At 50.0% G+C, this 15920-nt stretch overlaps 1 protein-coding gene across 1 annotated transcript in view; it reads left to right on the top strand.

Moving 5' to 3' along the window:
• The first annotated feature begins 12956 nt into the window (after positions 1-12956).
• Positions 12957-15920, top strand: part of LOC138521883 (E3 ubiquitin-protein ligase TRIM39-like) — a 134899-nt gene continuing 131935 nt past the window's right edge. The window contains exon 1 of the mRNA XM_069635045.1: positions 12957-13137. Coding sequence (XP_069491146.1) covers positions 13000-13137 — 138 coding nt within the window. The 5' untranslated portion in view covers positions 12957-12999. The remainder of the gene's footprint in view (positions 13138-15920) is intronic.

Raw genomic sequence — 15920 nt, 5'->3', positions numbered from 1 at the left:
TTTCGCTCAATTCTTATGGGGAAACTGACATGCCCTTAAGACAGTCAGTACGGGGAGACTTTGTTTCCCTTAGTCCTTTCCTCATGTTGCAGCTTTTGTGCAACAAGAAACAAGAGTGCACCTTAACTAACATTACCGCGCTCTTTGGTCTCTAGTAATTCTAAAGGCCCTAGAAACTCTCGCTGGACTTATTATGAACTGTGCAAGTGTGTCACGGATGGGACTGGTGGCAGCTATCGTTTCTCTTGTGTTTTGAACCCTTTATCACCATGTTATCCACGCTTACCGCGTTTGGCACAAATGAGTGGCCTGGCTCCAAAATGGCCATGCCACGAGGCTCTTTGTCCTGTCTGCTGACCGTCTTGCCCCTTCACATTCCCCCAGGTCGAGCCGACCCGGGGCAGTCCTTATTTGGTCATGCACTTTCCCGCGAACCCCCAAAGCTTTCGCGGGCTTCTGCATGCCTTGTCTGTGCCTCCAGGATGTGGGCTGGGATGTCTGGTCCCAATACACATCCTGGGTGCCAGAGAGTCTGGAGTGTCCTGAATGCCTGGGACCACTGTGGTCCGTGATAGGTCCACGTATGGTGTGAGTGTTTGTGAGCAGATCTCCCATTGGGTCCTCTCCGTTTTGGCGCAAAGGAAACTTTGGATAAGAGGAGGCTGGAAACACCACTACCATGTCGATCTCCTGAGTTCACACTGAACAAGGGATAAGGAGCCAAGTATCCTGCAACAAGAAGCTGAGCCGAGGAACCGCTGGTGACCCGCTGAAGGTTTGGCACCCTGAACTGCTGTCGTCCTGCGAGACCCCTCTGCATCTGATCGTCCTAGAAGGTCTGCGAAGGCGCTTCGACCCATTGGAATAGTGGGATCAACTATTCCCGGCACCTTCATCAAACCCTGCAAGTAAGCCTCTTCGGAAGTGTCCCTGGGCCAACCAGTGGGCTGACCAGTTTACGCAGGACGCTTTGCTCTGTCACCGTCGCCGTTTCGGGGAAGCCATCGAAAACTTGGTTTACTGCTTGCTCTGCGTCCACGGCACCCTCATACTGAATTTCGTACACTTGGCATTCCCAGGTCTGAAGTGAGACGAGTGCGCCCGGACCAGAGTAAACACGGTTGCCGTGTTGCCCTGCTGTGGTAACAACCTGTGCATGTCCGCTGCATTTGGGACACCCTCTACCCTGCATCCTGCTACGCAGAATCTGCACGGTGTCGAGACGACCTGATCATCGCAGCTGAATCTGCCAGCAATGTGAACTGAACTGGAGAAGTCTGGGTCTGCCCGTGTCGGGGACCGGTGAGTAGGCCATACCCCAACGAGTGGCCCCTCGCGCAGGAGCTCGTTTCTTTTCTACCGCTGTTGTGAAATAGCGACTCTATCCCGCACTCTCACCCTGCCTCTGCCCACAAGTGGAGGCCTTGCTTGAATAGTAGGGACTGGTTCGGCATCGCTTCATTCACCTTCCTGAACTGCCTGATATCCTCGAGGAGGCCCTCTTTTGTCCATTGGCACCAGCGCGTGCAGGTACTTTTGAGCATAAGGCTCCTCTCTTCGTAGGGCTCGGACTTCCTCCTAGTTAGGTGTATTTCAGATGTCGAACTGGGTCTAATGATTACTTGCACTGCCTGTTTTCCTCCCCATCTAGGTGGTTTACATATTACGTGCTCCTAACCCCTTAGTCCCCTCGGTCTTGTATATATATTGTATTGATTGTGATGTGTTGGTTTACTTTAGTATTATTGTGATTCTTTGCTATGGTCGATGTTACAAAGGCCTTGTAATAAATGTGTCTATATTTTTAATATAACACCTGTCTGGAGTAATTTGTAAGTGTCCTTGCTTTGTGTGCTCATTGAGGTCTTTCCGTCACCCTCACCCCTCTTGAGACTTAGTCTTGACCGCCGCCATCACTACCCTGATTGGTCTGGCTTGTCCAGAGGTTACCCTGTTCCAAGAAACTAGGCTGGCCTTCTGAACCTCTGCCGAGGTCCGAGTTCAGAAATCCATCTTAACAATGGGCTATAGAGTAAGAATAATCAAGGTGGGTTTCAAAATGCACAGAATAAGAATCAGAACACACAAGAAGGATTTAATCAAGGGGATTATTCAGGCAGCCTCCCCCTGTATGTTGGACCTGTGGCATGACAGGGCACATGGCACGCGTATGTGGGAGCCAAGAGAATGTACAGAATAGTCAGTTTTCAAGAGGGGGTACAGCTTATCCTCCACCATATAGCACACAAACTAGAGAAGGGTTTGCCCTAGATCAGACAGTGTATCAGACAGAAGCGCTGCAATTGTAACAGGTGCCGTAATCACAGCAAGTGCAAATGAATCCACCACAAGGGCAGTCGTACCAGGCCCCCATGCAGACACACCAGTATGCAACCACAGGACAGGCGCTGACACCCAGAATAGGAGGTGCCACTGTGGTAGGAGGAAATCCTTTCACATGGACGGGGATGAGCAATTATCCACAATAGGACATCTTACAGGGTGACCTGATGTGTTCAGTACTATCTGTGACACCAGACCCCCAAGAGGAACCAAGGGTCGATGTGATGATAGGAGGCAAATCTTTTTCTTTTCTAGTAGACACTGGGGCTAGTCGTTCATGTATACGAGAGAGAAAATATCCAATGTCGGGAATTGCCATGAATGCTCATGGGTTCTCTGGAGCTACGAGTCGAGTTCCTTTTACTGACGAATTACCAGTCTCTATAGGAGAGTGTGACATGTCTGTTCCTCTGTTGTATTCACGACAGACACCAGTTAATATTTTCGGAAGAGATTTAATGACAGAATTTAACATGACGATTTCAATTACTGATCAAGGGATAGTGTGTTCCACTCCAGGAATACACTACCTAAATGTAGGCAAATGTATACTGGCATATACAGGGCAAGTGGCTCTGCGAGGCGTTCCTGTAGAGCCAGAGGTTTTTCTATATGGGGTGAGCACTCTACTGACATTGCTACCTGGCCTAGTGGGAAAGGCTGTGAGACTACCTGATGAGTTCTTGTTTAGACCGCAGATACCTATGGATGAAGAGGGTGGACAGACAATCCCTATAGAGCTAGAAGCAGCCATAGTACGAAGGGAAATGGCAGTACTCGAAGGAAGGATGAGTGTAGACAATGGAGGACAGTAATAGCTCTCGAAGAAGGGTACAGGTTGACTGACAATACTGATGATGACATGTTTAGAGAGGACTGAACAGATGATGAAGAAGTGTTCTTTATGAGCATCACATATTGGATGAGAATAGAGAAGAGGGAAATCCCAAAGAGAATGGCAATAATACGGCAGCATCCAGCATTTTTGGAGGAGGACTTAGAAAAGGTGCCCAGTGTCCTGTTGACTATGGTCCTTGTGATGTAGGATTGCTAAAGGGAATAGGGGAAGTCAAAATAAAACTGAAGCCAAGGGAGATTTTACCTCAAGCAAGACAGTACCCAATGTCTCTAGAGGCTGATGAGGGCATTTTTAAGACCATTTCAGCACTAATGAAACAAGGTATTCTGGTGCCATCAGAATAATTGTGCAATACCACTGTGTATCCGATCAAAAAAGATATGAGACCGATTGTGCATCAGTTGTCCACCTGACAGTAGATGTCCAATCACACTCCTACCCATTATAGAAAGTATACTTAGATGTTCCCCTGCAGCGTATCACAACACCCCGTAGGTTTTTCTTATTTACCACATAGTAGACATCACGTATGACAAGTTTTTGTTATATAAATGTGATTTATGATGAAATGCTTTGAGAGAATGCTATGCGACGTCTGTGGATGTCCATTGCAACTCCCTGTTTTAGACAATTGATATTAAAACAGACAAACTTGCCTTCTTCCTGAGTTGGTTCCGTTATTTGGTGTAAGAGTTACTCTGCGTCCCATCCACTGCATGATCCGCTACCCAAAGGACCTTATGTTCAAAACAATCCCCCTCCGTGCTCTGAATATATTTAGGAGGACCCGGTTTAACATAGAGATTGGATCCAGATAAGTGGCGTCACCCAGGCGGAGAGAGAGCGAGACCTACGCTGTGCTGCAGTCCGGGGGCATCGCGTTGCAGTGCACTGTGCCATGACTCCCGTTACTTTCATGCAGACATAACAATGCAGTGTGAGTGCCAGTGGAAACACGCATGCCACTGGGTAAACAGGGCATGGAAAGGCAGGCTGTGAGAATGCCGTTTAGGAAAAAGGACACATTTGTTGGGTAGTCCTTTGTTCATTGTCCACAAAAAACACCAAAGCCGGAGATTTAGACAAGCCCAATGTGTGCAGTGCTGCCTCAACACTGCTCGCTAGCACTTTGGGAAATCAAATGCACGTTTACCCTTGGCGCTCTGCACGCTCGGCTCGAAATCAAGGCTAATTGGCGCTTAATGAAAAATCATGGCCATGAATACATTTTCCGTCATTTCACACTTGGTAGGCTGCAGTGCACAGGCAGGAGAAGGGCTGCAAAGAAAAGCTAGCAAACAGACGGGCCGCTGGAGTAGGGTGTAACTTTGGCTTCGAGTAAGGATTCCATTGGGTATTCTGCCGAAGCTGAATACCTAATTTTCAGCCGAAATTCATCTGAATACTTGCTCGAAGCCGAATTTCAGTACACCCCTAATTAATTCTATGATCTTACTTGACTGCATGTTTTATTGATTGATTTGAATGTTAAAGGTTCTATTGAACTAGATCCATTAAAGATAAAATAAATACAAAATTAAACCATGAAGTAAAAGTAGACTTGGGAACCAAGAATGCATTTAACTCTGATATATGAACAGAATGGAACTTTTAGAGGCCATTTTTTCGTTAGCAGTTGTGCCCTAAATTGCTGGTTGGTAAGGAGATCACAGAAGGGTGGCGTGCCATTGTCAGCCTTGTCGGTTCTGCTGAAGATCACAGAACCCTGTGGGGCAGTCTGAGGAGACCTTTATATCTCCCAAATAATCGCTGCCAATATCATTGAGCTGACAGCTCACGTGGTAACAAAGCCTTGTTTCTTGTGGCAGGAAGAAGAGGGGGCAGCAGCTTGGGGCATATGAAAGGGCCCACCCAGGCTACTGCCTCGTAGCACACGTTGGTAGTAGATAAGCATTCAGATGTTTGAAATAATGAATGCATATTCAGAACGCAGCCTATGAGATGCTTTGGAGACACACCCTCCGTCCACCCTCTCCAGCTTTGTGTTGCGGAGCCTTTAAAGTGGGGGCAATTTATAAGTGATGGGTCATTTAACAAGCCATTGGGGCTCATTCTGAGTATGCCAGTATCCTGGCGGTAGAGCCGCCAAGATAGCAGCATCTGGTACTTACCTTTACCTGCACCCGGTCTGGCGGCATTGCGGGTGCCAGCGGAGCGGTGTTGATCCCCATTCATGGAGTCCCATGAGGGGATTCGCCGTTGTTACCGCCACCGGCATTGCCGGAGGCGGTAACAAGGCCTTTTTTGGCCAGTAGGGCACCTGGCTTACCTACAGCATTAAGCTGGAGGTAACCCAGGTGCCCCACTGGCACTCCTGTAGTCGGGCGGTCCGGTAAAGTGCCGGTATCCTTGGATACCAGCACTTTATTACCAGACCGCCCGATTCAGAAAGATCCCCATTGTTTTTACACCACAGTGATAAGAACTGAACATGGGGCATTTTTATTCTGAAGGCCAGCGCAAAGCATCAGCTGACCAAATCTACACATGCTTTCAAGAGAATTAATGTGCCACACAGAAAAAGTTGTAAACTATGTTCTTTATTTTCATGTCTTTGACACACCAAAGCGTTTTTTCTTTTTGTATATTACTTTTACTAGTTGCATATGGCGCATTCTTGCGCATGTAACTGACATGTTCTTGCCTAAGTGCTGTCGCACTGCTTCATATTGACTCCTTGAAGATGAGTAAGTGCTACCATGGGAATGCAGAATATCATACACGGGAACGCCGGTCATGGCACTGGCACACCCTGCCTGCTGGATCAGGTCTAGCCAGAAAATAATATTGGCAGGGTAAAGCGCCTAAAACCATTCAAGGACGTTCTTCGCCATAATCTGCTAGCAAAGACGCATACACTTTTGTTTTCGCACTAGCCCGTGGCTGCTTGTACCGCTGCTATGGCAACGAGTGTCAGAAGAAGCTGTGGTGTAAGCAATTTGCACAATAAAGTGGCACATAATAAAGAAGATAACATGAGGCAAATGTGCTTCAAGGTGCTATGCAGTGTTACAGTGCTCCGAAGCAGCTCTACAACTCATGGCGCTTTAAAACACACCGACAAAAAGAAGACATTATAGGAAAATACCAATATGGAAAAAAGTGCTTAAAAAAAATGGTTGAAACTGCATTTTAAAAGCTTTATGCAGGTGGAACACCTCGAAATCCTCGCCCTTACAGGGGTTGCTCTTGCCTACTCGGTGTAATGGGGTTAATGGGCTCTTCTAAAGCATTTTCCCTCTTCTAAAGCATTTTCCAAGGTCTATTTTTGTTCCAAGTCCACACCAGTGCCTGCTCTACTGAGGACACGCCCACCCAGCTTGATAGGCATGTCCTACAGCCAGTAAAGACCTCACGCCCCTCCAGGGTCTATGAGGAAGGAGAAGGGACGGACACGCCCCCTTCAGGTGCTCCGATGAGAAACGAAACCGAAAGTAACATTTCGTTTTTTTGCAGCTGAGCAGGAACATGGCCGCAGCCGCGCAGCTCCAGAGCCTGAAGGAGGAGGCCACCTGCTCCATATGCCTGGAATACTTCACAGAGCCGGTGTCTGTGAAGTGCGGACATGCCTTCTGCCTGTCCTGCATCACTCAGTGCTGGGAGGGACTGGAGGCAAACTTCCCCTGCCCTCAGTGCAGGGTAACTTCACAGAACAAAACCCTCCGCCCCATCAGGCAGCTGCGGAAGATGGTGGAAATAGCTGTTATACATGGGAAAAGGACACTGCCCCTTTAAGGGCAGCCAAGGAGAAAGAGCGGGAGGGGAGACGGAAAGGGAGGGGCGAGAGAGAGGGAAAAGTAGTTAGAGTTGAGAGGTGAATAAAGTTGGTTGCTAGTGAATTCGGCTCCGTGTCATTTGTAGGCCTGAGAGCGTACGTATGAACGAGGTCCAACACTGGCGACGAAGCCGATACGACCCGTCGCGTGCCGGCAGCAGTTTGGAGGGCCTGTGAGCCCAGCAGTGCGAGGAGGGCCTGTGAGCCCAGCAGCGTTCAGGGAGGGCCCGTGTGCCCAGCAGTTAAGGAGGGCTCGTGAGCCCAGCAGACCAGGTGGGCCCGTGTGCCCTGCAGCATCAGGACCAGAGAGCCCAGCAGTGGTGGCCAGCAGCAGACCAACCGACCAGAAGATCGGGGAGGACCGTGCGCCCAAGACTGGAGAGCCCGGTGGCAAGGAACCCGACAGCGGAGGACTGCCAGCTAACCAGCCGACCAAGTGATTGAAGGGCCCGTGCGCCCGAGACTGAAGCGCCCAGCCGACCGGAAGATCGAGAGGCCCGTGCGCCCCAACTGCAGAGCCCAGCAGCGAAGAGCCCAGCAGCGGAGGCCCACCGGCAGCTGGCCCAGCCGACCAGGTGATCGAGGGGCCCGTGCGCCCGAGACTGAAGTGCCCAGCCGACCGGAAGATCGAGAGGCCCGTGCGCCCCAACTGCAGAGCCCAGCAGCGAAGAGCCCAGCAGCGGAAGCCCGCCGACAGCGGCCAGCCGACCAGGACCGCAGCGCCCAGCAGAAGACGTCCCGCGCACCTCGACAAGAAGAGGACCGCGAACGCCAACAACGAGCGGAGCTCGCGGACCAGAAGAGGCCCACACGTCACGGAAGAGGAGACCCGCAGGCTCGCGGCATCCACCCTCAAGTAAGGAGTCGGAAAAGGGTAGCGAAAAGGGAACCCCGAGTCTCCCACCCACGTGACACATCAGGGAACCAGTGAAATCACCCGAAGGTGACACCTGCAAAAAGGAACCCCGAGTCTCCCACCCACGTGACACATCTGTAGAGACACCCGAAGGTGACACCTGAAAGGGGAAACCCCGTGTCTCCCACCCACGTGACACACCAGCAGACACACCCAAAGGTAACATTTGCAAAGGGGAACCCCGAGTCTCCCACCTATGTGACACATTGGTAAAAACACCAAAAAAAAAAAAAAAAAAAAAAAAAAGAAAATTCTGCAAGAACCCGAAGGTGACATTGCCAGAACGCCACTCTGCACACAAACAGCAGAGGGTGAACAACGTGCCCCAGTGGGCGAATATACACAGCAGCAGTTCAAGAGAACCACGGTGCAAAAGCCGATCAGAGCACCCAGAGCATCCGCGACGCAGCACTCCACGCTACACACCAAGATACCGCCATGTCATCTGCAGACGCGGCAGACCCTAATGCACCACCACCACCACCACCACCGGGAGCTCCCTCCTCTCATGCAAGCCTAATGAGGAGACCTGCCCCGTTCACGCTAAACCCACACCATGACCAGGGGCAGAGATGGGAAGAATGGATGGAGGAATTTGACGACTTCGTGGGTGCCATTGGCACACAAGAACCTCCCAACATACTGAGCATATTTGCAAATGTCGCAGGGAGAGAAATCAAAAATATTATACGCACGATCCCTCCACAAGACCGCACCACATATGCAAGACTCCTGCAAGCCATTAACGAAAAACTAGTCATCTCACCGAACCGGGACTATGAAAGGTACACTTTCAACCAATGTGGCCAGCTACCTCACGAATCGATAGGGGAGTTCGTAATACGTCTTCAGAGGAAAATATCAAAATGTGACTTTGCTAACTTTAATGACGAAGAAGCCATTAGATTACGCATCATAGAAGGGTGTGTATCCTCGATGTTCCGGAAGCACCTCCTCAAGAAACCCCTATCCCTAAAAGAGGTACTAGACCTAGCCAGGGTATACGAAAGAGTGGACATTCAAGCAGCAGCCATTGAGAACCCCAAAAAGGGAGAAACCATAGCCGCAATTCATCCCTACGCCCGCCAGCCAAACACCCAACCAAGGACCAACCAGAGGTACCCGACACAACGAGCACAGGGTGACCGCCAATGCTATCGCTGCGGATTCGAATATCCACACAGAGGACCGTGCCCCGCCATTGGGCAACGATGCATGAGATGCGGAATGGAGAACCACTTCCAAGTGATGTGCAAAGAACTACTACCGGAAGGAGGATCAGCACGCCCACGATCTACCCCTCGCACGATGGACGCACATAAAGAACAGCATCACCATGTGGACAGGAACGCACCTCTCGCGCCATCATATCAACGCCCAAACACAGTGAGAGCCTTGGAAGGACTTCAGATTGAACCAGACAGGAAAGACCACGAATTATACGATGCCTATCAGGATGACTTCATGCGGGAACTGGAACGCGAAGACACCCGCAGAGCGGAAGCACCAGACAACCGGGAACGTGACAGGGAGCCATACCCTTACCCCCCACCACACCATCCACCAAGTGGAAACGAACAGCCTCAATACCTGCAGGACGGCTACGACCGAGAGTATGTATGCCTTCTCAGTGTGGAGGAGGAGGACACCGCGGCTCCCAGAGTAACAATTCAGATGGGAAGAACCCAAAACAGATTTATTGTTGATACAGGAGCGACGGTCAACGTCATGAATGAAGACATCTATCGTGAAATAGCCTCAACATACCCCATCCAAGAGTCTAGGACACACATCTTCCAATGGGGAGCAACCCAACCCATGACATCAAAAGGGAAATTTCAATGCGACCTACGACACAGAGGCATCACAGTAACCGCCACGATACATGTGATAAGAAGCCCAGCTATTGGCCGCTGCCTTCTCAGTTACAGGACAGCTAACGCACTTGCCCTGATTGACCTACACTATGACCAGTCAGAGGTCATTGAAGGACTACCACTACCATGCGAATCCGTCAGGGCAATCATAGACAGACCATTGGCAAAAAGAGAACTCAAGAACACCTTCCCCAAACTATTCGAAGGGGTAGGGATGCTAAAAGGGCCATGCATCAAACTACACATAGACAAAAACGTCAGGCCAGTTCCCCAACACCCACGGAAAGTGGGTTTCCACCTCCAGGAACAAGTGTCGAAGGAAATACAACTTCTCCTCCAGAACGACATCATAGAGAAAGCGGAAGGGCCAACACCCTGGGTGTCGCCGATAGTAATTGTCCCCAAGGACAATGGTCGCCTTCGCATATGCGTAGACATGCGCATCCCGAATACTGCCATCCAGAGAGAAAGGCACCCAGGACCAGGATTGGAGGACATGCTAATCAGGTTAAACCAGGCGAGGTTTTTCTCAAAACTTGACCTCAACCAGGGCTACCATCAACTCGTCCTGGATCCAGAATCACGGCCCATAACCACATTTGCAACGCATGACGGCCTGTTCCGATACAAAAGGTTAAACTTCGGCATCTCATCTGCCGCAGAAATATTCCAAGAGACCATCAGGCGTCTCATAGCATCAGAGACAAATGCATTAAACTACAGTGATGACATCCTCATATTTGGGAAAGATCAAGACCAGCATGATAAGGCTCTCAGGAACATCTGCTCCATCCTACAAGATGCAGGGCTAACACTAAATGAGTGCAAGTGCGTCATTAACAGAACAAGTCTCAAGTTCTTCGGACACACATTCTCCAACAACGGCATATCGGCAGACCCAGACAAAATAAAGGCCATCACTGATCTTCGAGCACCGACGAACACAGCAGAGTTACGCTCGCTATTGGGAATGGCGGGATATTGTGCGCGATACCTTCCAAACTACGCCACAACGACTGACCCGCTCCGCAACCTCCTGAAGAAGAACCAACCATTCACATGGGACGCACCCTGCCAGGAGGCATTCACAGCGATAAAAGAGGGACTCACCAACAACAAACAACTGGCATATTTTGATCCCAACTGGCACACCATCATCACAGTTGATGCGAGCCCGGTGGGGCTGGGAGCCATCCTAGCACAAACTGACTCCGCAGACAACAGCCACCACGCAATAGTCGCCTACGCCAGCCGAGCCCTGTCACACACGGAAAAGGCCTACTCTCAAGCAGAGAGAGAAAGCCTGGCCGCGGTATGGGCGTGTGAAAAATACCACCACTTCATCATTGGCCGGAAATTTACCCTAGTGACAGACCACCAAGCCCTCCTATCCATCTTTGGGAACCCCAGGACGAAGATGCCACCCCGCATAGAGCGATGGGGGATAAGACTACAGGAATACGATTACACCATCATCCATAAACCAGGAGGAGACGCAAACCCAGCGGACTACTTGTCCAGACACCCTCTGCCAGACAAAGATGACACTTTGGCACATGAAGCCACTGAATATGTCTTGTACCTATCGTCAAATGCCATGCCGCCCACCATCTCGACCACGACGTTCGAAGAAAGGAGCAAAGCCGACCCAACGATCAGGGCCGCTATCACCCTCACCCGCTCCAACAAATGGAGGGAACGCCACTCAAATAGAACTGAAGAAGGAGACGTGGACCAGAAAGAATTAGACCGGCTAGCCAAAGTAAAAGATGAACTTATAGCAACAGACCAAGGGCTACTACTACGAGGAAAGAGGCTAGTAGCACCAAGAGACCTAAGGAAGACACTAGCAATGCTGGCGCACGAAGGGCACAGGGGAATGGACAACACCAAAAGGTTCCTCAGGAACTATGTCTGGTTCCCATACATGGACATGATAGTGGAGGACATGCTCAGACACTGCAGACCCTGCCAACTGGCAGCCCAAGGACAAAACCCAAACCCCCTCCAACTCACCACGCTGCCAACGAGACCCTGGCAAAAGGTCGCAATGGACTTTTATGGACCCGTAGAAGAGGGAGGGTACCTATTAGTAATAATAGACGAGTACTCGAGATTCCCATTTGTGAAACAAACACCCTCGACATCCTTCGCTGACAATGCGCCCATAGTGGACGAACTTTTCAGCGAATGGGGCATCCCCAACGTCGTGAAGACCGACAACGGGTCCCCTTTCCAGGGACGGGAATTCGCAAACTTCGCAAAACACCTAGGCTTCTCCCATCAAAAGATCACACCACTCTGGCCCCAAGCCAATGGGATGGTTGAACGGTTTATGGCCACGATCAAATTGACCCGACAAAAGGCAGTAGCGGAACAGACACCCCATCCGAAAGCCATCTGTAGCATGCTCCGAAGCTATCGGAACACTCAACATGACGCAACTGCAAAGCCACCCGCTGAACTCATGGTGAGATACCAACCCAGGACACGTATCCCACGATGGGAGGACTATACACCGGAAGAAGACCTAGCCATCAGGGAACGTGACGCTGAGAAACGAAGGAAAGCCAAGCACTGGGCTGACACAAGAAGGAGAGCAAAGGAACAACAGCTGGAAGTTGGACAAACAGTACTGGTCCGACAAACACAGCGCAAGAAAACGGACACTCGATACCATCCAGAGCCAAGAATCATCACAGCTATCAAAGGGCCCATGGTCACGGCAACCGGAGAACTAGGGGACATTACCCGTAACTCCTCATTCTTCAAGAAGCTGTATCTGGAAGAACCTGAACCACCAGAGATACCCGACGAGGGCCTCAATGAGGAAGAGGAAACGGAACCCCCAATAGAGTCAAGCGGCGAGAGCAGAGAATCACCAGGGAGACCCCCAAGGACGATAAAGAAACCAATGCGGCTCATCGAACAGATGTAGCCGGACTGATATGATAAGCACGGGGGAGGTGTTATACATGGGAAAAGGACACTGCCCCTTTAAGGGCAGCCAAGGAGAAAGAGCGGGAGGGGAGACGGAAAGGGAGGGGCGAGAGAGAGGGAAAAGTAGTTAGAGTTGAGAGGTGAATAAAGTTGGTTGCTAGTGAATTCGGCTCCGTGTCATTTGTAGGCCTGAGAGCGTACGTATGAACGAGGTCCAACAATAGCCAAACAGCTTCACGCCCCCAGCAACACCCCCCAAGAGGAAAACATGTGCCGAGAACATGAAGAGAAACTGAAACTGTTCTGTGGAAAGGATCGGAGACCCATCTGTGTGGTCTGTCGTGAATCCAAGGGTCACAGTGGGCACAACGTGCTCCCCATTCCAGAGGCTGCCCAGGAGTACAAGGTAAGTGTGCTGTACGTCTGGGACATGGTAGTTCTCAGACAATGCTCTTCATTTCTGAGGCTACCCAGGAGTACAAGGTATGTGTGCTATAGGGAAATGGACGTGTTCTAACACAGTGCTCCCCATTCCAGAGGCTGCCCAGGAGTACAAGGTAAGTGTGCTGTAGGTCTGGGACATGGGAGTTCTCAGACAATGCTCTTCATTTCTGAGGCTACCCAGGAGTACAAGGTATGTGTGCTATAGGGACATGGAGGGGGATGGGTTGTTACACAGTCCTCCCCCTTCCAGCGGCTGCCCAGGAGTACAAGGTATGTGTGCTGTAGGTCTGGGACATGGGGGTTCTCACACAGTGCTCTTCATTTCTGAGGCTGCCCAGGAGTACAAGGTACGTGTGCTATAGGGACATTGAGGGGGATGGGTTCTTACACAATCCTCCCCATTCCAGCAGCTGCCCAGGAGTACAAGGTATGTGTGCTGTAGGTCTGGGACATGGGTGGGTTCTTAAACGCTGCTCTTCATTTCTGAGGCTGTCCAGGAATATGTAGTTTGCACTATAGCTCTGGGACAAAATGTGGCCGTGCATAATGCTTCTCATTGCAGACACTAGCGTCCAGGATTACACAGTATGTGTGCTGTATGTAGGTCAAGGAGAATAGTGGGGGTCAGCGTCCCGGGGAAGACGGATGATGGGTAACGTTGTGGATATGATGGCACTCATAGCCCACAGTGGAGCCCACAGTAAAGGAGGAGGTCCAGCATGTGCAGCTGCACAGTGAAGAGAACCACACACCTGAGTGGTTGCCAGGTATCTCTGCAGCATAGAGCTCACACAGTGTGTCCTATAAAGAAGGGCCGAAGAGCACAGTGTGTGTGTGACTTGACTAGTGACAAAAGGCACTCTCCCTGCACCGTCTTAAGGGTGCCCAGAAGCACAAGTAGAGTATGTAAAAGGCCAGGAATCAAAGAATCTGTCCGAAAATAAAGGTCTGAGCTCACAAAGGTCACACCTTGTGTCTATACCAGGATACTTGTTAGGTAAGAATTGATGCAGTATCACTGTGTGAGACTACACAACACTTATCTGCGTGGTATTAGGTAACCCACCTTTTGGTATAGGTCTGTACTACACAAGTTGTTTGTGTGACTGAGCAGCCAGGCCTATCTCAAGAGGGGTAAATGGAGCTGTAGAGCTGTACAAATGAAATCCGTAAATACAAGTAGCCAAGTAACAATTGCACTCAAGGTTTCTGTTATAAATAGTTATTTATTTAATTAACCTCAAGTTTTAAATAAGCGTTCTTTAAAAAGGCAATTCATGTAACAATGTAAACATATTTTAAAATTACTTTTCAGAATCAGAACAAGTTAGTTGATAATCTTTGGATATGCTTCTTCACAATTCCTACACCCTGAGGTGACTTCACAATTCCTACACCCTGAGGTGACTTCAATCACAAGGACAGTAATGGCATTTATATAACTCTTCCAATGAAATCTAGATAGGCCTTTCCCAGCAGTAACAGTTTACAAGCTACCACCTATGAGGGACAAACAGTATCAAAGCCAATGGACTGGAAGAGTCTTCAGGAGCCAGGACAGCCACAGTCAATTGGAGCACAGTCTATGGATCTGAGGCACTTCTTAAATCAAAGTCTTGCACAGAGAGTTTGTAGAAAAATCATTTGTAGGGTCACAAGCTGTTAAGCCTGTGAGAAAAGAGTTGAAATGAACTCTAAAAGTAAGTTAATGCAATTCCCAACTGAGAAAAGTGCGGCTAAAAGCAATAAGGGAAGTACCCCACGCCTAAACAGTACCTCTGGTTTGAAGAAAAGTGGTTCAGCTGGATTCTGTCTTGCTAAAGCGGTGCAGACCCTTGTTCCTGAGCCTCAGTCATGGGGACAAGAGGGAGGACATCTGCAGGGCCCCTGCGGCGGTACTTGGGAGGTTGATGGCAGCTACAGGCTCTTTTCGGTTTAGCTGCACTTTGCGGTTTCAGTGCTTAGCAAACAGCACTGTCGCGGATCTCTGATACCGGTTGGGCTTCCTTCACTCCTTGGGTCTTGAACTCTGGTAAGGGGACTCGGGATCTGGTCTTTCTGCTTCTGGAGGGGAGAAGTCGTTCTGTCCGGAGTTTCTCTGTCGAGGTGAAAAAGGAGGTCAGCACAGCAGCAGGGCTTCACCGGGCAATTCAAAGGTCCAGGAGGATTCAGCAAACTTTGTTCATGGTTTCTTTGTTGGGTGTTTCTCCCAGTGGTCGACTCTGACTGTAGTCCCGAAACCCTCGATTTTTAAGCAGGTTTCTTCCATTCATGCACAGACTAGGCTGTCCATCAGACAGCAGGGTGGCTGCCCTGGAAGGACAGCCAGCCAGTCAGCCAATCAGGACTAGTTGAATTCAGGCATTCTTAGAGACAAAGGACAGGGACGTTTCGGGACCCTCCCTCGCATCCTGTCCTTCACAACACACTGGAGCCATGGGCGGGCTCCAGGGCTGAAGCCCGCCAAAGGCAAGACAAACAGAGGGCTCAAATCTGTCTCAACGCACAGAGTAAAACCCAAGAAAGACCCCACAATCCGAAAATGGCGAAAAAAGAAGACTGGGGCAGTTTTGACAAAATGGTCACCCATGGGTGCTGTACTGCAGTTGAGGGTTCAGCCTGCGGTAGAAAAGCACAATGGTAGGAACAATTAAACCACTGCCACCAGCCATTTAAATCGGTGAGGGTAACAAAAAAAATGTTACATGAGAGAGTAGGATAAGGGGCTACTAGGTAACCCCCCAG

This window comes from Ambystoma mexicanum, chromosome 13, assembly GCF_040938575.1.
Source record: "Ambystoma mexicanum isolate Mex_15411 chromosome 13, UKY_AmexF1_1, whole genome shotgun sequence".
NCBI lineage: Eukaryota > Metazoa > Chordata > Amphibia > Caudata > Ambystomatidae > Ambystoma > Ambystoma mexicanum.
This window is presented reverse-complemented; position numbering and strand designations above follow the sequence as displayed.